General features: G+C 35.4%; 2 protein-coding genes across 6 annotated transcripts in view; both read right to left on the bottom strand.

Moving 5' to 3' along the window:
* The window catches only part of IRAG2 (inositol 1,4,5-triphosphate receptor associated 2), a 46465-nt gene extending 31525 nt beyond the window's left edge, over positions 1-14940 (bottom strand). For 2 of the 5 annotated variants that reach the window (XM_039882478.1, XM_039882476.1), the window contains exons 1-7: positions 14832-14940; positions 14247-14409; positions 7586-7647; positions 6413-6490; positions 5760-5853; positions 3947-4094; positions 3086-3167 (exon numbers count right to left, since the gene is read on the bottom strand). In XM_039882478.1, the coding sequence (XP_039738412.1) occupies positions 3086-3109 (24 nt within the window). In that variant the 5' untranslated portion in view covers positions 3110-3167; positions 3947-4094; positions 5760-5853; ... (2 more) ...; positions 14247-14409; positions 14832-14940. Of the gene's footprint in view, positions 1-3085; positions 3168-3946; positions 4095-5759; positions 5857-6412; positions 6491-7585; positions 7648-14246; positions 14410-14831 lie in introns of those variants that run through there. The other 3 variants (XM_039882477.1, XM_039882475.1, XM_039882479.1) reach the window with 2 other exon arrangements.
* The window catches only part of LOC120618350 (inositol 1,4,5-triphosphate receptor associated 2), a 36215-nt gene continuing 23652 nt past the window's right edge, over positions 14671-27233 (bottom strand). The window contains 7 exon segments of the mRNA XM_039882480.1: positions 14671-14825; positions 14828-14940; positions 22393-22544; positions 23536-23637; positions 24369-24503; positions 26222-26321; positions 27129-27193. Of these exon segments, the coding sequence (XP_039738414.1) occupies positions 14764-14825; positions 14828-14940; positions 22393-22544; positions 23536-23637; positions 24369-24503; positions 26222-26321; positions 27129-27193 (729 nt within the window). The 3' untranslated portion in view covers positions 14671-14763.

Here is a 27233-nt window from a genome sequence, read left to right on the forward strand (position 1 = left end):
GTTTGTGTGGTGTATTCTGACAATACACACACCTGGTTTGGCTGATGTGATATGTAGGGATAAACATAAGGCAGTGATGAGGAAAAGATGGAAAGTTAGTTGTGACCAGATTAGGAAGGGGACTGAAAACCAGGTCAAGTTGTTTGTTATTATGGCTCTCAAGAGTGACAAAAATTCTGCAGTTTGAAGACAAAGAGTTAAGAATATACATGATTTATGGGTCACTGGGATAAACACAGACTATGTCTTTTGTCATTTTTATCTCATATTTCATTTTAATTCCTATACTTATTATTAATGAGAATGCTTAGAAAATCATTTTCTAAAAAAAGTTTTCTGTTTGTTTAAGAGATTGGCATGGGGAGGCATGAAGTGGTGGGAGGGAGGGATTTACTCAAGGGACAGGCATGAGGGAGTGAAGCATGCAGTGAAGGGGCTGTATAGATTCTTCAATGGGGCAGAAACCTGGAAAAGGAATGGTGAAAATTGGCGGTAACAGTCACAAAGTACAGCCAAAAGACATTTTCTGGGGACTATAGGTGAAATGAAACAAGACAACGTGAAAACCTTCAGGGAAATTATACATTTCCCCAAGAGCATTTAACAGAAATTTCTATTATAATCTGTTAGCTCCTATTTTTTAATGGGTGTCAAAACCACAAACAATTTAGTAGCATATCCTAAAAAGAGTGGATTAAGGGGTCCTTTTAGATAAGAAACTAGCACATTTCTTAGCCAAAAACTACTTTCAAGGTACCTATAGGTAATTATTATGATTTAAATGTCTAAATTCAGTGTTCTAAGAGGGGTTGTAAGGCTTATCCTTCGAAACTAGACAAACCTGAATTTGATTTCAGGTTTGCTACTTACTGATTGAGTAATCTTGGGTAAATTATTTAAATTCCCTGAACTTCAGTTGCGTCATCTGTAAAAGCACAGAATACTTACCATCGAAGTTGTAAAGAGAATAACATGGCATGTGAAAATGCTTTCCTACAAAGTACCTAGTACACAACTGATGTTTTGTTCTTTTCCCTTGGTGAAATCAGTGCCACATAAAAGGGAAATTGCTAATAACCAAACATCCTGTAAGCTTCCAAGTTCAACTTCCTTTATTAAAACTTTACAAGAACTGCAAACAACAAAATAGATTAATTTCCTTTTTCTTTCCTTTTCTTAGCTACTCAATAGGATCAGTACTAAGAAACAGAAAAACGTCAGATGCATACATTTAAGGAAAAATAAGAATACCTCATATGTTCAGCAGTAAAAAGAAAAATAATCCCATTTTTAAAAATAACAAAAGGCTGGGAAGACATATTTCTAAAGAAGATACACAGATGGCCAACAAATACATTAAAAAAGATGCTCAATATCACTGCTATTACGGAAATTAAAAAATTTACGGTATATCAAAAAACTACAATGAGATACCACTTCACACTCACTAAGATGGCTATAATCAAAAAGATAGACAAAAGTGTTGACAAAGATGTGGAGGAATCAGAATCCTCATACATTGTGGGAATACTTGTGGGAATGTAAAATGGTGCGGCCACTTTGGAAATCTGTTTTGCAGTTTCTCAAAATGTTAAACATAGAGACACCATATGATACAGCAATTCCACTCTTGGATATACATCCCAAAGAACTGAAATATATGTTTACACAAAAACTTATATACTAATGTTCATAGTATCATTGGCCCGAAAGTAGACACAACTCAAGTAACCATCGAATGTTGGATGGAAAAACAAAAAGTGGCATATCCATATACTGAAATATTATTTAGTCACAAAAAGGAATGAAGTACCTATAACATGGATTAACCTTGAAACCATTATACTAAGTGAAAGAAGCCAAGCACAAGGGATCACATATTGTATTATTCCATTTATATGAAATATCCAGAATAGGCAAATCTATAGCAACAGAAAGTAGATTAGTGGTTGCCTAGAGACTGGGTTTTGGTCGGGGGGGATGAGAATAAACACTAATGGGTATGAAGTTTCTTTTGGGGGTGATCAAATGTTCTAAAATTGATTGTTGTGCTGGTTGAATAACTGGATATATTTAAAAGTACTGAATTGAACAACTTAAATTGATAAATTGTTTGGTATGTGAATTATATCTCAACAAAGCTGTTAACAAAAACGAAGAATGATAGATTGCCAGACCCAGAAACAGAACTGTCTGCACCATATGATTGGGAACCTAGTGGAGCTCAGGCTATAGTCCAAGAAGGAGCTCCAGACACACATCCATGACCTAAGGAGTTTGCCTAAGTGACTTCACATTATTTGGTGTTATTCTCTTCTTGGGTGGAAAGTTATCATGAGAACCTCACTGCAGCAATAAATATTCTCTCTGTGCGTTGCCCTACTTTATGACATTTTTTTACAAAGTACCAGCACCTCAAAGACTATCTAGCCTTAAATTCAATTCTTAGAGAGTCACTAGGACCTGAGACTTTTTACATCCATTAGTGAATTTAAGTCTCAAACTAGCCTGGCTCTCAAACAAAAACTTCAGCACATTTCATCAAAATCTCTAGTTGGTTATATATCATTGAGTTTATACTACAGAAGGGACAGAATGACTCCAAAAGACTGAATTTTAATTTCCTGCCATCAAAGGTTGACATCATTTCTTACACATTTGATTTTTGTGGTTTAAGACTCGTACTTGCTATAAGAGTGTCCATAATACAGTTAATCTTTGAACAATATGTTATTTAGGGGTACCAGCCACTGCACAGATGAAAATATCCATATAACCTAAGTCAGTTCTTTGCATATGTGGATCCCCAACCACCAGTATTTAACAAATGAAGGAAGGAAAGAAGGACAGAAGGAAAGAAGGAAGGAAGGAAGGAAGGGAAGGAGGGAGGAAGGGAGAAAGGAGGAAGGAGGAAGGAGGAAGGGAAGGAGGAAGGAGAAGGAGGAAGGGAGGAAGGAGAAGGGAGGAGGAGGGAGTGAGGGAGGGGAGGGAGGAGGAAGGGAGGGAAAAGAAAAGGATATACCCATAGAAGAGGACCAGTATACAGTAGTACTAAAATGAAGTTGAAATATAGTCCAATACTCACTTCCACACTTTGGTCATCATTCATCCTGATGCAACCTGAAGGAGCTGTTCCTGAGTGGGGACCAGCTGTTGGGCCTGGGAACCTGGCAATAGAAAGTAAAGTTCCTTATTACAGGTAGAAACTCTGCAAATTTTAGCAGATACCAAACTATAACATAGTTTCCCTCTCCCACCCAAGTTTTACCAAATTTCTAATTAAGTTCTATGGAATCATGGATTAAGTAGGACATAATAAAAGAGAGCTCCAAACTCCATCAGAGAGAGGTTACAAACCACAAAGAATCTAGCTGAAAATGAAAATGAATAATTTGCAATTCAAAGTCTTGCTTCCTCACCTTCAATACAGAACAGAAATTTCTTTGGGTTGGAAAGTGCTCATAAACTCCACTGACATTTCTAAACTTTTCCTAGGGAAGATCAGTCTGTGTACTAAGAAGGGCAAATAAGTGCAGATGAGCTTCAGGGGATAGAGGTGGGAACAGGGAAAAGATCCCAAAATCTTGATAACTTTGAGTCTTGAGGAATAGAAATATGATCAAAATCTACCTGAATAAGTTAACTAAGCAGCATATAGCATATTCCCCAAAACTAGGAAACATTTTATGTAGCCTAATTTGTCTCTTACATTTCAGAATGGATACAGTAAAATTCAAAAGAGCAAAAAAAAACTACTTCAAGAAAACTATAATATTTGTTTTAAAATGCTCAATGCTCAGAAAGTTTGAGAATTTACACAATAAAAGTTCCACAATAAAGATGTTAGAATATCAGGATATGAAAATCTAACTCATTAAAAGTTGAGGCAGTAGGAACAGGTTATCCATAAAGAGGACGGTAAGTTTATCTTGTTCTTTTAACTTACTTGTGTCTTCTAGTCACGTCCAAAGCATCATCTTCTATTTCTCCATATTTGAGCCTTTCACATGAAGCATGGATTTGGTTGGCTACACATGAGAAAGGTGTCAATGCCAGTCTTGGAACTGGTATAAGACTATCCAGATGCAAGGCATCTGCAGTAGAACAGAAAATAATAAAAACAGAAATTTATTTCTGATTTAAACTATACATATATATAATATGTGTATGTGTGTATGTATGTATGTGTATAGATAGATATATAGATAGATAGATAGATAGATAGATAGATAGATAGATAGATAGATAGATTCTTTACATCTTAGGAGATTGGACCATTTCTTAAAAAGAAGAAGTCAATTCAATTCTATTATTTTAATATAACCCTCCCCACTCTTGATGCCTAGTTATACGGGGTAAAAATGCCAAAATTTCCTTTTTTCAAAGCAAGGGGCAAGGGGCTGGGGCAGGGACAGAATACCCTTGCCTACTAAGCAACTAGAGGGGTCAGTGATCTGTAGCCAGAGGGCAAAATCCAACCACCTGCCTGTTTTTGTAAATAAAGTTTTATTGGAACATAGCCACACCCATTTGTTCAGTATTGTCTATGGCTGCTTGTATGCTACAACAGCAAAGCAGAGTAGTTGCTGCAGAAACCATATGGCCTACAAAACATAAAATATTTACAAAAACAGTTTACCATCTCCTAGAGAGAAAACCGTTAAACATTGTGATTGAAACCTGTGAGAGTGGTGCAGGAAATCAGGTGACAAACCATTTGGGGGGTGGGGGGACCATCTTGTTATTATTATTTTTTTCTGAGTATAAGAAGCAGCAGATTTCGTTAGGAAAAAAACAGGCTTTGGAGTCAATCACAAATTTTTAGTTCAAATTCTGGCTCTGCCACATACCAGTTGTGTGATCTTGGATAAATAACTAAACCGCTCTGGGGCTTAGTTTACTTACATATAAAGTGACACATGACCTTAGGTAAATTACTAATTCATGTTCCTGTGTTTCCTTGTTTCCTTCTCTTTAAAATGGGAATTAAATTAGCATCTGCCTCATGGGGATGTGGTGAGAATTAAATGAGTTAATAGATATGTTAAGAGCAGAAAAATCATCTCTATAAAGAGCAGTCCGACAGAAAATGGCCACTACATTAGTTTTCTCTTCTCTAGTTGAAATGATCCACAAATCAATCAGCTTTCTTTTTATTCCTTCTTAAATTTATTTTGATAATCATTCTATTTCTGTTGTCATTTTGGAACCGGCCATTAACTTTTGCTTTCAACCAGGTTGCGTCTCCTAAAATAGAGCTCATTTTCCTTAGCCTGGCACTGAGTCATGGCCCACAATTTGACCCACAACCCGCTTCAAACTTATATTCTACTGTATCCTCTTGTTTCCAAAATGACTTTGACTCTTCTTCAAACGCTTTTGCCTTCTTACTCCCTATACACATGTCATTCTCCCAGTTGAATAGTTTTTCCATATATTTTGCTTTTCCAAATGCAACTCATCTTTCAAGGCCTGGTCCAACTCTCATTTCTTCTATGGAGCCTTCTGAGCCCAGGTCTTATCTCCCCTACAATTTGTGAGCTATCTTAGGACTTATTGTCTCTTATACGTAACATGGCGCCTTACACAGAATAAGTGCTCAAACATAAGTTGATTGAATGAATTCAGGGATAAAGATCCAAGTATTCAGCAACTCTTCCTGTTCAAATATAATTGTGATTAATTATTTTCCCTTTCAAAAAGGACCCTACTCCCAGCTATGTCTGAGAGGGTACAGAGGAGCTGCCACCCACGCTTACCCAGCAGAGGTGTGTACCAGCATCTATGTTTGAAAGTTAGAGGAGTCTGATATATTCTTGTTTCTTGACCATTATATCGTTTATGGTAACACTGCTTCTGAAAAGAAAATCAATATAAGCTATCCAAAGGGGGATAACATAACATATTTTATAATCTACTCTCTTCATTTCCAGAGGTAGAAAGAATATCACTGATTTCACTCAAATAACCTTGCAAGAGAGGTCAGGAAGAAAATAAATGATGCCAAGTATCATGCTTTTGATCAAGAGGTATATCCTATGAATAAAGTATAATTCTTATTAAAAGTCACAGTATAATAATTTAAAAGAATAATATACATCAGTAATTCCCTGTAATCAACAGTTTCCTATAAAAGGCCTTGAGGAAAAAGAGGTATGAGTGAGGGGCAAACTTAGCTATTTAATTCTTCATGAAACTGCAATTGAAATATTTTAAATATTACCATTTCTTAGGGTCTATCAGAATTGTGTGTGTGTATGTGATAAAAGGAAAAAAAAAACATAGAAATAGATATCCATTGCTTCATCTGATAATCTCTCAAAGAAAAGCGGTAGAGTTCTCAGCATTCTATTTTAGCACAGTATTTGATTCACAATTGGCACTTAAATCGTTTTAAGAAGCTTAAACTTACCAGTTGTTCTTGAAGATGCTGAATTCTATCTGTGCATGACAAGGGATCATAGTGAAGTAATTCCTCATCTAAACAGCTCTATCATGAGAAAACAATGGAGCATATTCAGACAGAATGATTAAAGGGTCAAAGATACAAAACATGTTAGACTTAAGAAATAATATTGCCTAAGGAGGGTAAAATTGACCAGTTCTTTATCTTGTGTTCTACTTTAAGGGAACAAGTTTATAATTGTTAACCTCTCATCGTGTTTTCCCCATTACTTGTTCAAGGAATAAAACCCAAAGACCAAGGACAGGAAACTGAATGGTTTTGTCATTAAAATCTTTAGGCAGAGGCCAAAGAAGCTGATTGGAGATATAACCCAGAATAGTAAAAAATGGTGCCTGTGAAAATTTTATAGCAATAAAATTGTGGCTTTAGTCCAAGTGGTAGCTACATATCTATCATAGTTACATTATAACAGAACATCATACTGGTGTTCTTGAAATGATTAAAGCATATTTAGATATGGAAGTTTTTCTAGTTCAACTTATTGTTAGGGGGCTTTTTAGGAACTCTGCCTAGCTTAATCTCTCACATGAATAATTTTTTTTTTCCCTGCTTAAACAGATGTGCCTACATTATGCCCTGGAAAAAGATATGCAAATATCACCCTTCCTTCTTTCCTCCTCCAGCAGCAACCTTGCCATTCCTTATGTTCTTCATTTATGAACAAAAAGAAGAAATTCACCAAGTACCATAAGGAAAAAAATACATTAAACTCTATCAAGGATACCCTGAGAAATTCAAACAGAAAGAGTTGAAAGTTTAATTCAAACAGAAGAAAAAAGAGGCGGTAACCATCCAAGCCCATTTAAGGGTACACATTCAAGAGTATTGAAAGGGAAGTGCATAAGACTAAAAACTGGCCCTTTTCTGATATAGTAAATTCCAAAATGCTTCTTCTTTGAAAGGGGTTGTTAGGAGCCATTCACTAATGTGAGTTTTCCCCTCTCTTGTTTTGCTAGATGCTTTTAGTGCCTAAGAGAACAAAGCCTACCAAGCATTTTCTTCTAAGTTGGTTATATAATTGCATGATTAAAATTATATCTTATAAATCAGCTTTAAAACCTTAAACAATTTGGACATCATTCCACACCAAACACATATCACAGATATATATTTTTTTACCTGAAACAGCAAGCCATGGAGTCGTCCTTTTATTAACTTCTTTCTTAGTGACTTGATTGTTGCTATAAAGAGAATTTATAACCAGCTTAATATGAGAATTTATAATCTCCTCTTCTCTTAATTCATTTCATAAACTTTTAAGAACTTTAAATTTGGGGCTTACAGAAAGGAGAGAGAAGACAGTAACTTCTGAGAATGGCATCACAGCTCATGACTTGTGAAAACAAAAATGCAAGAGAATAAAGCAGGCCAGAGCAGCTAAACCATCATCACCCTTGGGTATTTAAAATTAACCTTGATAAATGCAAGTGAATTGCCTCTAGAAGTGAGTCACAGAATTATTCAGTCTTAAAATGGGAATACACCTTAGAGGTCGTTCAGTCAAACCACCTACCAATGTGAAAATTCTCTCTCCAATATGCCTCTGCTTGAGCTACAAGTGATGAGAGCCCTAAAAGTGGCAGGCTAGAATCCCAGAATCCTACAAGTAGGTCTGAGATCACAAGAGCACTGACGTCCAGAGGATTTAAATGATAACTGGTTATTCATGGAGCTAAGATCAGTCACAGGACAGTGCTCGATTCACTAGACCTGTAGTGAAATTAAAAATATTTGTCTTTCTACTTAATTGAAATTCACTTCCCAGTAACTTCTAAATTCTCATCTCTGGAATAATGGAAATGGGAAAAAAATACCTATTTAATTTTTTGAGTTACATAGTAACATATTACTATTTGACAACCGATATTCTTTGAAATATAGCCAAGAACCAGAAAACAGGATCAAATCTTTTGAACAACCAAAATAGATGTTGATATCCATGCCCTTTATTCATGTGGGAAATCCATACACTTACTCAGAAAATGGGCTCTGAATTTATACATAATTCTCACAAGCTTAACTGTTTTCTCAGCCCACACAGATGATTAAAAACAAAACTTAAATGAGGGTAGAAAACTCTGCTAGATGGAGGTGTATTAATAGCTGCCACTTTTTTTTTTTTAATCACTAAGAGCCAGGAAAATTAACAGCAGATCCTCTCGTGTCCAAAACACATAGAAATCTGGTGCTTCTTAATTTAAATACCAAGTTTGATATCTCAATAGCCCAAAGAAATTCTGAGCCATGAAAATGCTAATGTATGTTAAAAGAAGTACAAAATCTAATTAGAAAATTTTTTTCAGGAAAAAAAAAAAAACAGTGCTTGAAAAGCTTCAATTATATAGAAAATTACTCATGTAAAATTCTATTTTGTAAGAATATTTTTTGTAAAAATAACTTATTTGTCAACTCAGCTTGAGATAGTGTAACTAGGCCCACTAAGAGGAAACTATATATTTAAAAAAAATTTCTAACATATATAAGTAATATAATTTTTTTAAAATTCTTAATACTTACAGCTCTAGTAAAAATTCCATTAAAAAAATTCTCCATGTTAATTGTATTTAGAAATAAAGCCTTGTCCTTCTCCTGACCTACATCTAAGCAACAGCAACCAAAGCTTTTAAACTGGCCAACATTATGTTTTTGAAGGTCGTATATCTCCAAAACACTGTCTTTGAATTTCCAAATTAAGCTTGTTTCAGAAGAAATAAAAAATTAGTTGAAGACTGCCTAAATTGCCCATCTGCTTTCTCACCAGGCAACCTTAGATTTTAGAAATAATGCATCTCAAAACATTATTTCAACAGAGGTTTTGTGCAATGTGTAGCAACTATTTCCATGTGTTTTATAAGGCAAAACAAACTGGCTTATGCCCCTAATTTGCGTTCACCTTTGCATTCTTCTTTACATGTTTGGAGCTGGACCTGCCCTGTCTCTAGGACATTTAGGTATCCACATAAAAGCAAGTAAAACAATGGCCACTATTCTCCTGCAATTGCCATTTGTGATGTAGGATGGGACCATGTGTCTTGGATACATTGCCTTTGAAGGAAACAACTTTCTGAATTGTGAATTAAGGTTTTCAGGCAAAGGCCCACAATTAAATTGGCTGTTGAAAATCAAAACCATAATATTAGAGCTATAGAAATGTTAATTATCAATAATGGTTGACTTTTATGGAGTATAGACTTTTATAACACAATGTATGTGTTACCTATAAAACTGCACATTAAAAATGTCAATTTTCATTGAAAACCACAAACTGGAAAAAAATAATTAACAGTTCATATATCTGTCAAAGGACTTGCATCCAAAATATGTGAAGAAATCCTGCAACTCAATAATGAAAGGATTAATATCCTAATTTGAAAATGGGCAAAAGACTTAGATATTTCACAGAGAAGATATAGCCAATCAGCACAACAAATGAAAATCACAATGAGAAACTCAAAAGAGTAGTGAAACGTCAATCTTTTTATTGATACCACCAAATGTTGGAGCTGTGGAGCACCTGGAACTCTTGTACGTTGCTGATGGGAGTGTGAAATACTACAAACACTATGGAAAACTGCTTGGCAGTTTCTTAAAAGTTAGAGTTACAACTACACTATGACCTAATGACTCTGCTCCTAGATATTTATCCTATGTTAAATAAAAACATATGTCCACACAAAACCCATACATGGATATTCATAGCTTCTTTCTCCTGAACAACCCCAAACTGTATATGATTTAGATGTCCAATAGGAGAAAGGATAATCAAATTGTGGAATGTTCATACAAAGAAATACAACTCAACCTTGGAAAGGTCACACCACTGATAAACGCAACATAAGTACTATGCTGAGGGCAAGAAGACAGACATACATATAAAGCACATACTGTATAACTCAATTCTAGAATAGGCTCAACGAACCCATCGATGATAAGATCAGATCAGTGGTTGCTCTTTGTGGTGGTAGAGGGAGTGGGGGGAGTGACTGGGAAGGAGCACAAGGGAACTGTCTGGGGTTATAGAAGTTCTGTGTTTCAATGCTCATTTGTCAAACTGGTTGAACAGTACACTTAAGATCTGAACTTTTTATGGTATGTTAATTATTCAGTAGTAAAAAAGAATTTAAAAATATAACAAGAACAAAAATAACAGAGTTCATGAGATAAATAACGTTAGGTAGAGACCACTAAAAAATGTATATACGACATCATAATCAGAGCACTAACACAAACACAATTATTAAATTATTAGCACCTAGGAAGATAACTTGGATCATGGAGAAATGCAGGTTAAAATGGCTAAAGGCTGCCTCTTCAGGTACTAGAAATGCATAAAACCAATAGAGTGAAAATGCTGGTGACACTTCAAATGGCACAGTGCTGGTGGGGTGCTAAGAAAATGCAGGTGAAGTGGAACTCTGAGGCAGTGGGGCTGCTAAAGTGAACGCAGAAGGAGCACAATCTGCTATAGCCAGAGCCCTCCGAAGCTGGGGTGGCACATCTCTGGGGAGCAAGGACCAGGTGTAGACACTTGTTTGTGATTTTCTTAGAATACAACTGAAAAGGCTCCTGCTACCTGTCAGCAGCCAAGCTGAGAGCTTTTTCTTTTCCTGTGGAAGGTAATAGTTCTACTCCTTCCAACAAGATCTTAATCCCAGGAAAACCATGAATGAAACAATTTAACTTCCATTTTATGCTAACATGTAATTATTCATTAGTCAACCATGAATGAGGTAATTCATGTGATAAAATCTGCTCTAGCAGAACAGACTGTACCAGGTATGACCAAGCACTAACTACTGTTTTGCATTTGTTACATTATTTATAAATTAACAACTGCATTTTCTGGAAGAGGATATGGAGGCTCAGAGAGGTAAAGTGACTTTGCCTAACTGCATCCAGTTCTCTCTTGTAGACTTAGAATCAGAAAATAGGTTTGTTTAACTTCAAAGTCCATGCTCTTAATCATTATGCTATACTGCCTCCTACATTATTTCACCCATACCTGCATCTTTCATTTGGCAAAATTAGGCCTCCATCCCATCAGAGCTGTCAAGCAAGCTATATTTGACTTTGGTTTTCTCCTTTGTCCTTACCCCAATACTTATCTTAAAAGTACCTTAATCACCTGAATCCTCCTTCATTGTCTAATTTCCCTCTTGTGTATTGGCTGCTCAAGACATGTGGCCCTCACCTTACATCCACCCTCAAAGCTGCAAGGCTGTTATCTTTTTCATACCTCATGCCCTCCATGCTAAGAATGGCAAGCTAGAAGAGTTTCCAATGAGATCATTTAGCTGAAACCATTCTCTGAACTATAAAGTTCATATATAGACACTATGTTCAAATAAGGAATTATGATACACAGAAGCTTTTCTGGCTCTCTCCCCAAAGAAACATTTATAATTTCTAAAGGTAATTCCATAATTGTCTATTAGATGAGTGATTCAGTGATAATTTCATGTCAGACAGGGGAAAAAAAAAAAAGATGAGCAGTAAAGGGGTTATAGTTTGGATTAGATCAACTGGTCTGTTTCATGTACATTAGATTCACCCTAATATGTTAATATGTCGAAGCATACCCAAGCTCTAAGAAGCTTTATTTTCTTTTTAAAGCAAATATCCATTTATATGTCTAGTATTGCCTTAGTTAACACGATACTTAGATACATACAAAGGTAAAAAGCACAAGAAATATGTAAGTAACTATTCAAGAAATTTAGCAGTTTTAATAGCACATTTCACAGAGGCAAACATGTATGCTAATTACCTCACAAATCGGTCCAGTCCTGGGAGCAACTGAAAACTTGAAAAATACTATTTATTCCATGTTAAGTTCAGAATCTCTAATCAAGTGTCATGAACAACTTCCTAGTTCCAGTTCATGAACACTGTCATTGACCTGAACGTCTGAACAAACAACTGCATTTCCACACAGTTTGCTAGTAAAGCTTCTTAGATGTAGTAGAAAGAAATTGCCTTAAATATTTTGTGAATTTAAGCTAACCAGTTTCAAAAGAACTAAATGAATTTAAATATTTTTATTTTCTGACTCAGAATTCAAATGTCTGACTCAGAATTCAAACAGCATGTGGTGGCAGTGGTCATGGCGGAATGTGCAAGGGTGTTTGTGTGATAACTGTCCTACCTCAGTGACATTTGTTCACAGTCTAACTGAAAAATCTGCTGTATAGAGAACATTTTGAAAATATGTGCTACTAAATTTCTCTCTTCTTGCAAAACTTGACTTTTAAGGCAATTATTAGGGATATCTTCATAAGCAAATGGTCTTAAGAGCAAAATCTTGATATGCATGCCTCCTTTGGGCAGCAAAAAATAAGTAAAGGAGTTCATAAAGCCAGGCAGCAGTTTGTAAGCCAAGCAGCTGAGTTGAATATTTTAATAATTTTAATAACATTTGGATAAATTATCCTGAGGATAAACTGGGACGATAATAGCAAGTTTATAATATCAAGAATGTACATTTTGGGTTAAGTTACAAATCTTGACTCAAGAAGGTACTACAATGAAATCATGGGGGATTGGGAGAAGAGATAAATTCTTAGTGTTATAAAACTATGGGGGCTATAATATTGATTTAATCAAAAGATTAATATAACTGACCAGAAGACCAGTCCTCTAAGCACAATGTTTAAAGCAAACACACCATAAAACAAATTTGGTATTATTTATGTCTCAATGTGAACACTTCTAATCATAAGAGAAACTTCTCTACAGCCCTCTGAAAAATAATAAAATAAAATAACACAGATTATGTAATTTAAAGCATGTCTTACATTGTGTAATAGAGTGAAGTACAGTAAACTGATACTTAGAGTTATTAAAAGCTAGTAAGTTCTACAAGGTTTAAAAATAATAAAATGTTGAATAACCACTATTTTAGAACTAGCCAGTTCCTTCAGAGTCTTAAACAGCTTTCTCAGATAAATAGTAGAAAGGGTACAATAAATCCAAAACAAACACATGTCTGAAAAGTTCAGCCTCTAGCTTACTTGAAGCTCATATTTAGTGTTTATTACCCAAACCAATTGCTTTCCATAAAAAAAGATCATTTATATTGCTAGAACAAGAAGTTGGCCAAACAAAAGCAGTTGTCTGATAAGTGGTCATATAAATAAGCTTCTTTTTTTTTTTATTAAATTATGTTTCTAGAATAAAATAAGCTTACGAAAAATTGACACCTGTAATTTGACTATTGCCTTCTCACCTAAATCCTTAGTAAACACTTATCCACTTTTAAATAATACAGAAAAACAAAAAATATTTAAAGCAAAATACATAGGTAAAGATCATTTCAAATATTCAGGAAGAATTTTCACACATATTTAATATTTTGATACACATTAAATTCATAAGTATTTTGCCCAACCCTAAAATTCCTACTTAAAAGAAAATAGAGAAGCAGAGCCTTTTCTACCATATGATGGGTACAAACTAGCTAATAAAATCAGGGTAGAATAGGTAAACAAATTGCAGGTTCAAATGTCCCATGGGAACAAGATGTTTTTCCTTGTTTATTTTTATAGATATTGAGACATTTTATTTAATTTTTAAAGAAATGTCACTGACAAATCCAGCTTGTAATAAATAACCAAAAGGAAAGTAAATGGTTAAATCTATCTACCTACCCACTAGGCAAACCTCTCTGAAAGCCCACAATGGTGCCTTCTGAAAGCAGCTGTAATCTATAAAAATGGCTAGAGTCCTTCTGCTCCACCTCAAAGTGAACTAAATTGGGAAAAAACAAATATTTGCTACTCACTTTTCAGTTTTCTTGTCTTCTGTTCCAGTGTCTGGCAAGAGTTCACTAACTCGGTATTTATAGTCTGGAGACTCAGTTGTTCTGAAATTGCTTCCTCTAATTTATGCAGCAAAGACTTAGCTTTTTCACTGGCAGAGTGGGCTGTGCCATCTCGATCCTCAACCTAAAGACGTACAGTTAATACTGGGTTTTAGCAGTATGGCCGAGAAAGAAAGCAATTGAGCGTTTACTTTTATGCACAGGAAACTGAAAATGTGCTTTTCTTCTCAGGGAAGTGATAAGCCTCTACTGAACTTCTGCAATTCTGTGTTTGCATGGGCTTTGTATGCCTGAGCTATTTCTACAGCCGTTAAAATCCTCATATGTCAAGTTGCCTCTTTCTGCAAAGTTGTTTCTCATCAGTAGGCTGTTGACACCGCCTCTTTTACAACCCCCCCCTTTACTTCCTCCGCTTGCTAGTCTTGAGGGATTGAACTTTGCAGTTCCTCTTTGGGTTTTTTTCATTCCTTCTCCATTTTTACTTCATGGTTTTAAGAACAGCTGAGGAGACTTCCTTTGAATATAATGCAGTCAAAACCGCCTTACCTGCTCCTCTGCATCCTCCAGCCTGGCTTCTTGGACCTTCTTCCTGAGGATGACTTCCTGGTTGACAGCATCTTCTTGCAGTTGTTTAATGGCTTCTAGTTGTTTCCGTCTGGAGTTTAAGAAAAAAAGCCCAAACCACAAGCTGTCAGTGACATTTCAACTAATAGTCACCCCTGGGAAGTTGTGACAAATTCAAATTTTATACACTTCCTCAGAGATCAGAGGAAAAAGTGAAAGTGTTTACACACAGATAAATACTTCACAATGATAGGATTTTAACTAAAGTAATCATATTGCTCACTTAGCCTGAGACCTTCGCTTTACAGATAACATTTAATTTCCTATTTTACACTGAAATATTCAGTTCCTCACAAGCTACATTCATAGTACTTTGCATCAGTTGGCAGTTGCTTAGAGGATGGCGCTATAATGAGGTCACTGTGCCAGGTGCAATGTTTACACATGACATCTAGCTTTTTCAGAAAAAGAAAGAAAAGGTGAAAGAGAAAAAAAAGATATGAGCTTCATTTCATAACCTTAGCCTTTCTTCTTAACAGTTGTCAATTATGGGATATATGTGTGCCATGACACAGGAAAGGCTGCTCCCGAACACAGATGAAATCCGGCTGTTAGTATTTCCACTGCGGTTGGCTCTTTTCTGAAGACTTTCCCCTCCCTTTCTTCCTCACCCCAAATCTCTTAGTGTTGTTATGTTACCTCCCTTTTGGATCTGACCTTAATCTCAAAATTTATAAAAATGCACCTACTATCTGTTAGCTAATGAGATTATTTAAACTATGCTATATAACAATATATCAATGACTATCTGAAAACAATTTGACCTGAAAAAGGACCTTAGCTCAAAGGGAAGAACAACTTTGGAAGTTTCAAAGCAGTGAGAAAGACATCGTCAAGTTGAGGCCTCCTGTGTGCCTCTCAAATGTTAATACATAGAATCCCAATGAACATCATCATGAACCTGCTCTGATTACAAAAAGGACCACATGAGAGACAAGGATGATCTCAAAGAATGTTTTATCACTATGGTAAACCAGCACACAAAACAAAAACTCTAAATGAAAATAAAAACTACCTAAATACATTCTACTGAGCAATGTTCAATAGCTTCAATTTTTTTTTAACTGTGATAAGAACACTTAACACAAGATCTACCCTCATACACATTTCTAAGTGTACAATACTGTTAACTATAGGCACAGTGTACAGCTCTCTAGAGCTTATTCATCTTGTGTAACTAAAACTATACACGTTGAATTGCAACTCCCCACGTCTTCCTCCTTCAGCCCCTGGAAACCACCATTCTACTCTGCTTCTATGAGTTTGATAACTTTAAGCTCCTCATTTAAGTGGAACCATCTGTATTCATCCTTTTGTAACTGGTTTATTTCACTAAGCATAATACATATCCTCAAGATTCGTCTTTATTGTGGCATGCAACAAGATTGCTCCCTCTTTTCAGGCTGAATAATATTTCACTGTATGCATACACCACCTTTTCTTTATTCATCCAACCACTAAAGAACACTGAGGATTTCCCACATCTTGGCTATTCTGAATAATGCTGCAAAACATGGGTGTGCAAATACCTTTTTTTTGAATTTGAGATTTTGCTTTGAATTCTTTTGGATTTCTACCAGAAGTGGGATTGCCAGATCATATGGTAGTTCTATTTTTAATTTTTTTAGGAACCTCCATGTTGTTTTCCATAACAGTTGCACCATTTTACATTCCTACCAACAGTAAACAAGGGTTTCAATTTCTCTACATCCTTGCCAACACTTGGTATCTTTTGGGTGTTTTTTTTTTTTTAAATAATACCCTTCCAGGTGTGATTCATTCATCATTGTGAGTGACTCATCGTGGTTTTCATTTGCATTTCCCTGATGATTAGTGATGTTGAGCACCTTTGCATGTGTCTGTTGGCCATGTGTATGTATGTCCTCTTTAGAGAAGTGTCTATTCGGTTTCTCTACCAATTTTTAAACTGTGTTGTCCTTTTTCTTATTGAGTTATAGAAGTTCCTCATATATTTTCAATATAAACCTCTTATCGGATATATGGTTTGCAAATATTTTCTCACATTCCACAGGTTACCTTTTCACTCTGTTAATTCCTTTGCCGTGCAGAAGCTTTTTAGTCTGATACAGACCCACTTGTCTATTTTTTCTTTTGTTGCCTGTGCTTTTGATGTCATATTCAAGAAATCATTGCCAAGACCAATGTCAAGATTTCTCCCCACATTCTCTTCTAGGAGTTTTACAGTTTTAGGTCTTATGTTTGTCTTTATTCCATTTTGAGTTGATTTGTGTATGCGTTATAAGGGTTCAACTTTATTCTTTTGCATGTGGATATCCAGTTTTCTCAGCACCATTTGTAGAAGAGGTCATTGTTTCCCATTGTGTATCCTTGGCACCCTAGTTATAGATCAGTTGACCATATATGTGTGGGTTTACTTTTGAGTGCTCTATTCTGTTCTATTGGTCTATATGTATGTCTTTAGGCCAGTACCATATTGTTTTGATTACTATAGCCTATGATATATCTTGAAATCAGGAAGTGTAATACATTTAGCTTTGTTTTTTCTCAAGATTATTTTGGCTATTTGCGGTCCTTCGTGGTTCCATATGAATATTAGGATGTTTTTTCTATTACTATAAAAAAATACCATTAGGATTTTGATAGGAGTTGCATTGAATCTGTAGGTTACTTTGAATAGTATAGACATTTTAACAATATTAAGTCTTCCAATCCATGAAGGTATCTTTCCATGTGTCTTTAATTTCTTTCAGCAATATTTTGTTGTTTTCTGTATACAAGTCTTCGCCTCCTTAGTTTATTCCTAAGTATTTTATTCTTTTAGATACTATTTTGAGTAGGATTGTTTTCTGTTCCCTTTTTAGATAGTTCATTGTTAGTGTATAGAGATGCAATTGAATTTGTATGTTGATTTATATGCTGAAATTTTGCTGAATTTTAGTTTTAACAACTTTTTGTAGAGTCGTGTTTTCTACAAATAAAATTATGTCATCTGCAAACAGATATAACCTTACTTCTTCCTTTCCAATGTGGATACCTTATATTTCTTTTTCATGCCTGTCTGCTCCAGCTAGGACTTTCAGTACCATGTTGCACAGAAGTAGTGAGAGTGAGCTTACTGGCCTTATTTCTAATCTTAAAGGAAAAACTTTCAGTCTTTTACCATTCAGTATGGTGTTAGCTGTAGGCTTTTCATACATAGCCTATATTAAGTTGAGGTAGTTTCCTTCTATTTCTAGTTTTTTGAATATTTTTATCATGAAAAGATGTTGAATCTTGTTAAATGTCTTTCTGTATCAATTTAAATGATCTTATGATATTTATCCTTCATTCTGTTAATGTGGGGTATCACACTGATTTATGTTGAACCATTCTTGCATTCAAGGGATAAATCTCACTTGGTCATGCTGTATAATCTTTTTAATGTGCTGTTGAAATTAGTTGGCTAGTATTTTGTTGAGGATTTTTGCATCTACATTCATTAGGGATAGTGACCTCTAGGTTTTTGTTTTGCTTTGGTTTAGTTTTTTGTAGTGTCTTTGGCTTGGTGTTAAGACAATGCTGGCCTCATAAAATCAATCGAGAAGTCATCCCTCTTCTTCAATTTTTTGAAAGAGCTTCCAAAGGATTTGCATTAATTGTCTTTAAACGTTTCATAGAATTCACCAATAAAGCCATCTGGTCCTGGGTTTTCTTTGTTGGGAGGTTTTTTGATTATTGCTTCAATCTCCTCACTAGTTATTGGTCTGTTCAGATTTTGTTTCTTCCTGATTCGGCCTTGGTAGGTTGTATGTTTCTAGGAATTTATTCATTTTGTCAAGATTATCCAATTTATAAGTGTATGACTGTTCATAGTAGTCTTTCATGACCCTTCCCCCAATACCCTGCCACCATGGCATCAGTTGTAATGTCTCTTCTTCCATTTCTAATTTTATTTATGAGTCTTCTCTTTTTCTTGGTCTAGCTAAAGGTTTGTCAACGTTATCTTTCAAAAAAAAACAGGTCTTCATTTTATTGATTTTTTAAAATTGCTTTTTATTCTCTCTGCTCTAATCTTTACTTTCTTTTTTGTGCTAACTTTAAACTTAGACTGTTCTTCTTTTTCTAGTTCCTTGAGGAATAGCCTAAGCTCTCAAGAGTATCCATTATCTTCCAAAGCAGGGGTTCTCAACAGGGCTGTATAGCAGGAGGTGAGCAGCGGGCAAGCCAGAGAAGCTTCCTCTGTATTTGCAGCCACTCCCCAGCGCTAACCTCACAGTGGCCTCAACTCCACCTAAAACCATCAGTCATTAGATTCTCATATGAGCGCCAGTGCCTGGTGCCAAAAAGGTTGAGAACCACCGTTCCAAAGGAAAGCAAAAGGACTATAAAAGTCAATAGAAATCCATACTTAACAATATTGAACTTTTGATCACTTACATGTGTTTGCATGTATAAGAAAATAAGTTTTATGTACGTTATGAATCATAAATCTTAGAAATAGCTATTTAAAAATTAGATAGGCCCATCTATTAAAGATATTTAGCAGACGTGGAACTACTGAAGATTTTTCTATCACAGAGATTTTTTTGTTATCATATTAAGAGGTAAGTATTAGCTCTGGGTGTGTGTTTTAAAATTTAACAACTCTCCTAACATGTCCTAATGCTAAATCTTAATTTCTACTGCTTCCAAGTCTGAATGCCCCCATAACTTTGCCATCTAAATAGCACTCCATTTACCAAAAACCTCTAAGTCAAAAACCATTCTTCTCTTTTTTGCATTCCCACAACTAATTCCCACAACATGTCAGATATGATCTAACCTCAAAATATAGCTTGAATGCTACCATTTCTTACCATCTTTACAACTATTGCCCTGGTTCATGTTGTACCCCTTACCTGGACTATTGCAATAACCTTTAATTCAGTGGTTATTTTTGATCATGACCCAGTAAATGTTTTATTTTTCAACCTTGTACACACACACACTGCTGAAACAAAAAATTTTATGAAACATTACTTACTTTTACTATATGCAATACACTCTAATATTTTACATTTATTTTTTTTTAAATGGGTAATAATACAGTAAATTGATTTTAGGATCTCTCATTGGTGAAGAAACTCTTCTCATTACTCTCACTGCTTTAAATCTTGCTCTCTATAGACAATTTTCTACCCAGCATCCAGAACAATGTTTCAAAATGCAAGTTATGTTACTTCTCTGCTTATAACTCTATGATATTTTCTCATGCACTCAGAATAAAAATCTCAGTTCCTAAACATGAACTGCAAGGCTGTGGACCTGACCTCTACCTATCTCTCTGGCCTCGTCTCCTACCAATGCTCAGCACTCGCCCCACCCCAGCCACTTGCTAATGCTCAAACATACCAATCTCATTACAATCACAGAACCTGTGCACTAGCTATTTTCTCTGCCTAGAACCTTCACCAGATCATCGCATAGCTCACTCTCTCACTTCATTCAACCACTCCTTCAATTTACCACTCCTTAAACAGGACTTCCCTGGCCGTTCTTTCTAAAATTAGGTCCTCCTGTCCCCTGTCATTCTCAGTCTTCTTATCCTGCTTTAATTTTCTTCATATCACCTACTTGGCATTATAGCATATAATTATATGTTTATTTGTTCATTATCTGTGTCCTTAAATAGATGTTAGATTCATGGAGGCAGGTATTTTTGTATTATTTCTTGTAATTCTCTAGCACCTGGGGGGAAAAATGTCTGGCAAAGAGCTGGCACTTGGATGTTGTACAAATGATGAAGTGCTTTTCGCACAGAGCCCTCTGAGAGCAGTTTTTCTTTCACTGCCTCTCCTTGACTCACTCAGTCCTTTCCATTCTTCAGCACTGGAGTCTATTTATCTTGTACCAGAATGGAAGCCTTCTTCTCCTAAGCAAACCGCCCCTGAAAGTTACTTTTAATAAATATTTCCTACCTTATTAAAACACAGAATTCTTTCATTCTTTCACAAAATACTCCACTCATTTTTTTATGCAGAGTTAAAACTCATAGCCAAATCATTTGGTGTGCAGCCTTTATATGTCTTTGTCTGTTTTATGTCTAGAAGGCAGGGGCTAAATCATCCTTACGTTAATTAGTAGTATTTTGCCCATTGCTAAGTTTCCGGAATATTTTTAATGAATATTATGTCAGATTTTAATAAGCAGAGAGTGGGGGATTAATAGTTGCAAGAACTTAAGTTTTGAAGTTAGGTCTGATCCCAGCTGTCACTTAAACCCAGCTGGGTGAGCTTGGGAAGTTACTGAACCTCTCTGGAATTAAATGTATGCCAAATTCTTAGCATTACATCCAATAAGTTCTCAACAAATTGTATCTGCTGTTATTTAACTGAGCTTCTTGCGTGTCTAGAAGGAAAATACAGAAGATTCACTTATTTAGAGATGACTCTAGTGCAGGTCTCTCTCCAAATAGTTCTTTGTTGCTATACAGAAGAATTTTAATACTCCCTTTTGTGGAGATGGTATCCATGTAAGGAAGCTGCATATCCACTGAACCCACGCCTTTACCACTAAGGGGAAGTCTGGTCTCTCTGCTTCTTAGGGAAAGCAGAAGATCATTTTCTTGAGAGTTCCTTCTGGTATTAACCTCTCTCTGGTATCTAGTTTCCTTATTTGGGGGGAATAAAATAGTTTTGTTTTGTTTTGTTTTTTTCTGGCTATTTTCTTTAAGCAAGGTTGGTCTCTAATTACATTTTTATTACTTTATTAAAATTCAATATACAGCCATGTTCATTCATTCATTCAAAAGGCATTTCTTAAGGGAATGCTTAGTACAGTACTAGCGGCTATATAAATAGAGGTCAATAAAAGACATAATCACTGTCCTCGTATAGTATGTGGTTTACATAGTGTACAAACTTCAAGAATTTCCCTATAATCATAGTGAAGGTGAGAGGAAGGGTAAGATGGTAAATTATTTTACATTTAGAGTCCTCTATCTCCTATGACTTTTTTTTTTTACTTGAAATTTAATGAACTAGTACCCAATGCGATGCATTGTATACAGAGACAGAACATGAAGTCGATAAGACAGGAGTCAACAGACCTTGTATCAAAGCTCTTCCATTAACAGATATATTTGTGGATTTTTCCATTAACAACTCTCAGGTCTCAGTCAATTCATTTTACATCCTTATGCTTCTGTCCTGTATAAAATTATGAGGTTTTACTAAAGGATCTCTAAGTTCCCTCTGGTTAAAAGAATTCTATATTCTGTAATTCCAAATTCCTTCTCTAGAAAAAAATAATGCATTATACTGGTTTCTGCAGATTTTAAAGTTCACCATTTGCAATTTTAAATATATCAGTCAATTTCACACTACTTCACAGTTCATAATTGTCAGACAAAATGCCTTCCCTGAAAAAGTGTTATCTGAAATTAATGTATACAACTTGAAAAAAGTAAACTGAATGTTATGGCATAATCGTGAATGTGTCCTGTTTATAAAGCATGGGTTTCTTATACATAAATGATCATTACCTGGAAAGGTGTTCTTTTCTGAAGTAAAAATATTCCTGTCTGAATCTCTTCAAAATCTCTATCCATTTATCAAGAGATTCTTTGTGGTTTCTCAAGCTGCTCACTATTAGTATGCAAAGATTTAGCTTCTCTTCCATGATATATTTGAATTCCTCCAAGAAAAGTCACAAAACAAACTTCAGTATTCCAGTATTAAATATAAACATATGACAGGGACATAAAATGCTGTGACCATTCCCTCTCAATAGTATTCACTGTTATTGGACCCTAAAATTCTAATTAATTAGATACAAATTTGCAGTTGCCCAGAGACTGGTTATCCTTTGGGTTGATTAGCTCAATTTAACAATTACATGTTGGGTACTTACCATATGCCTAAAACTGAGTTTTGTTTTCTTTTTCTTAAACAGTGGACCCCTGACCATTTTCATCAATCATCACAATTACTTTAAAGTAGGATGGCATAAATGAAATAAAATCAGTTGTTGATTAACATATTCAAAAGCAACTTTTAAAAAGGTTAGTTTGGCAAAGGGATTAAAATTAATATTCTAGAGTTTTCAGAATTTACTTATTGCTTTAGCACCTTAACTTAGGAGACTGAGAAACTTTAGGAAATCATCTGACAGTCAAAGAGGAGAGATAATAAGTGATGGATAAATTAGACAGATTTCTTTTTATATACTTCCTTTGTAACATAACTGGGAATAGTTACCTAAGATACTTTCCCAACGTTCTGCTAATTTCTGGGATAATGAAACTGTCAGTCTCAGGAATAAGATTCTTTTGCACAATAATTATTCTACCAATGTTGGAGAATTTTAATAAACCAAGGAAAAATCCAAGTTTAGATTAGTCAGATCTCACAGGGATTTAAATAAAATCTTTTCCACTAAATCTTATGTATTCTTTGTCTAACACATATCACATGTCCTCACACTCATTCACTCTTGCTTTCCTCACTCTCGCACTCACACACACTTACCACTCACTTTCACCCACATACGCGCACTCATACACATCCCTAGACTGAGACAGAAGACTAGAGTAATGCCTTAGAAATGGTACTGTACATAATAAATATTATCTGGGTTTAAAAAGGAGATGGAAAACCAGGAAAATCACAAGATCCAGAACACTTACAGTAAACTTGTTCTCCCACTTTTCTTTCACAGTAATTTCTGGATTAGTTACCCACTGTAGAGAGCTATTAATGAGGGTTTCAATTTCAGAAACTTCTTCATGCTGAAAAAAAGTTCCACATCTTCTAGGAATTCAGGTGAAAGACATATGCTATTATGTAAGTAATTTAGAGCAAAATTCTACTATATAGATAATTCAGGAAGACATCAGAGAGAGTTTCTTCTCATCTAATGTTACCCAGTGACTTTCCTGTACCCCAGGACATTGCCATGTGTAGATGCTAACCCTTGTCAGGTGCTCTATACATGCTGAATATATACAGGTAGAATCATTTTCCAGAACAAAACCTACACATTTTCATTTTTCTCAAATAGAAAGAAACAAGCATTTTTGTGGATTTTTTCATTCATCAAACTAAATACTACCTACTACAGATGCTAGGCACTGAGAAAGAGACTAGAAATACCAACACAAAGATGTTTTTTCTGTTTTCTCTAACCATCTAGAGTTTCTAGTCAAAAATAAAAATGGAGAAACAGGTATCAGCCATAAGTTAGAAGGCAACTTTTCTAAAGATACCATGTTTTTAGCCATTTTGAAACTAAAGGTTAACCTGTAGGAAAACAAAGCTCAAGCAATCCTTATCTAATGGTCAACCTGTTAGTCCTAATTGACACAGAACTAGATCAACTTCAGGGAAGTTTGAGAAAAATTTTCTCTTATCAAAGATTAATTTGGGTCTTAACACACAGATACTCTTGTGCTCAGCAAACTGGTGGTAGCTGAGGACGTTTCTAGCCAGTGAAACACAATAGGTGTATGTTATACGATACCAGCTTCTGAAGCATAGCTGTGAATTCCACTCCCTTTTTCTCAAGTTCCCTCAGTAACGGCAGCATTTCTTGGTCCATCATTGTGTCCAGAGATGACAAGCTGATTAAACTGCACTGCCACTCAGTTTCACTGTTCTGAAACAATTACCAAAATGTCCATAATTGTCATTCTAATAAAGAACATTTATTATTTTTATTCTATGAAAATGATGCTCACAGGCCAATGTACTTGTCCCCATAAAATAGTTCAAAAATAGTCTTATGGAATCTTTCTATATCCCAAAAAATCTGTTTACATTTTCTCTCTAGGATGGCTTCAACTTGACATCTATTTTCTTTAAAAATTTATTTATCCCATAGAGAACATTTACATGTGGGTGATATAAACTGCTATGACTCTAATTTTATGAAAATAAGGGAAGGTTAAGAAATTCGCAGAAAAAAATGTTGGGGGGCGTGGGGTGCTCAATAAATCCCATTAAAAATAGACTGGTTTCTTTTGTCTCTCATTCACAGAAGATACTCTCACGATATTTCACAAAGCATAGTTCTTATACTTCTCTCAAAGTCTCTATCTCCTGTCATATTTTAGATATATGACAAGAACACATTTAATTTTCTTCTTGCTGTGTTGGATAAAGGTCAGAAGGATCTTATTTCTGGATTCCAGTTCGAAGGCAAACTTCTTCATCCATCAGTGGGTAACCTTAGGGCCAGAACTTTGTCAGTCATTTAACCCCTGTTTAGAACTATAGAATTTTGAAGACTGGCATCTTGACATCATCATTATCTCCGAGGACTAAGGATAAAAACACACTGCCATGGCAGATTTGCCACCATTTCATTCAGTCTGGCAATTTGGCTTGGTTTCAAAAACACAGTAAAATGATGAGTATTTGAAACAGAATGTCAGGAAAGCACAGCCCTCAGCAGAATGTCCAAGGCTGCCTGAGACGGTGTCAGATGAAGGCAGCATATGTTGCCCCTGCATCCTTGGCAGGAGAAATTCAAACAGCGTTTGCCCCAAAGACATTTTTCCTCTTCTTTCAAGGTCATATCACAGCTGTCAACAGGAGGACATTCTGACATGTCCATTATTCACAGACATGGAGAGACCACTGAAGTGGTGAAAAGAAAGCAATTTGCTAATAAAGTATTTCCTAACATAAACGAGCACAAAACTGGAAAGTATAAAGAAGCAGAAATATAGTATTGGGGGGTTCCAACATTTCATCTCCAAGAAGGGTTTTGATTGATTCCTCCAATGTCATAAAGAATTGGATAAACTTAACAAATTGAGACTTTTTAAAGTAACAATTCATTTGCCATTTTTAAATTAAGCAAAAACATTAAAAATGCTAATTTCTGTTCAGAATGTAATAACCACTGTCATTAAATTGGATTGGTACAATTACATCCGAAAGTAAAGAAATTTCATGTTGTTTCTGAGCATCTTTAATTTTGGTAGATACATTTACTATGGGGAAATTGGATAAATACTGAAAAAAATAGTTCATGGATCACTGCTGCTACCGTTAATACCCCAGGCTGGGGAACATGCAGATAGTTTGTCCTGAAAAAGATCAAGAATATAAAGATTCCTAAAGTCCAGCTTCACTGAACGCACATTTCCACAGCCCATGCTTGAGCCTCACTATAGTTTTCAGGCATAACTTGAAAAAGGTCTGTTCTTCCAGGCTAAGAGACTTTAGACTTCATTTCTAAAAACTGTCAGAAGTTTCTCTCAAATTGTCACAAGTGCTTTTCAGCAAGTTACGGACTTTCACTTAATAATAAGTTATTGCACATGGTGATTATTTTTTAAAGCTTTCCATTTGATTATAATTACCTACCTCTGCAGACTGAGCAAGAATGAGTTCACAATGTAAAGATTTTTCTTCTTCAGAGATAATACTCTTACGCTCTCCACGAACATTCAAGTGGATCCCATTCCTTGAAAAAACAATAAAAATAGACCTGTCTGATTAGATGTGCCTCCAACATTTTGTTTTAAGACACCAGAACAGGGTTTATCGCCCATCAATGAGCATGCACGTGCACCAAGGATTGTATGAGGTACTTAGGAACATGGAGAAATAAGAGAAAGTGTCTGCCCTCTAGGAGCTGCACAGACTAGTGAACCTGGGTGGCTGCAAACATGTAAGTAACACTTTTTTTAAAAAAAGGAATTGGAGCCAATAGTTAAAAAATTAGAAACTTCCACTAAAAATCTATTTCTGGCTTTTCTTTAAAATATCAGAAAACATGGCCATACGGGTCCATATATTCTTGATACAACAATTATCTGGAGGTAAGCAGAGTAGGCCTCTCTGCCTTCACTGGGGTAATGCACTTTTCTCATTTGCAATTCTCATAAAATAAGTGTGTGCACTTACCCCATTGTCTTCACTCATCTTTGTTATCCGAGTGGCTCCTGTGGACCCTTGGACTAGCATACTACACATATTCAGAAACAAATGGTTGTAAGACGATGTGTGTTAGGAAAGAGGTAAGAATAGCATGACATGCATGCATGCATGCAAAAGGATTACTTTAATCTCAAGGTAAGAGAAAAGCAAGGGAAAGTCATGAAAAACTTGCGAAGGAGTTCTCTTGGAGAAAAGCAGAGAAAATGTCCCTTACAAAGGCACAGAAGAAAAAAGTGTGGCACATTTGGAGAACTGCATATAGCTCAGTAGGCCAATAATGCAGGGTGGAGGTACATGAGAGAAGGCTGGTAAATGGTTACTCTGTACTTACATGATGAGTTCTTGTTGCAAGTGCTGTAACTCATGAACCAGTTTATTTTTATCCCCTCGTAAATTCTGGAATCACACATTGGGTTGTACATGTTACTTTAATGGG

The sequence above is a fragment of the Pteropus medius genome, unplaced genomic scaffold (assembly GCF_902729225.1).
Source record: "Pteropus medius unplaced genomic scaffold, Ma_sr-lr_union100, whole genome shotgun sequence".
NCBI classification, from domain to species: Eukaryota; Metazoa; Chordata; class Mammalia; order Chiroptera; family Pteropodidae; genus Pteropus; species Pteropus medius.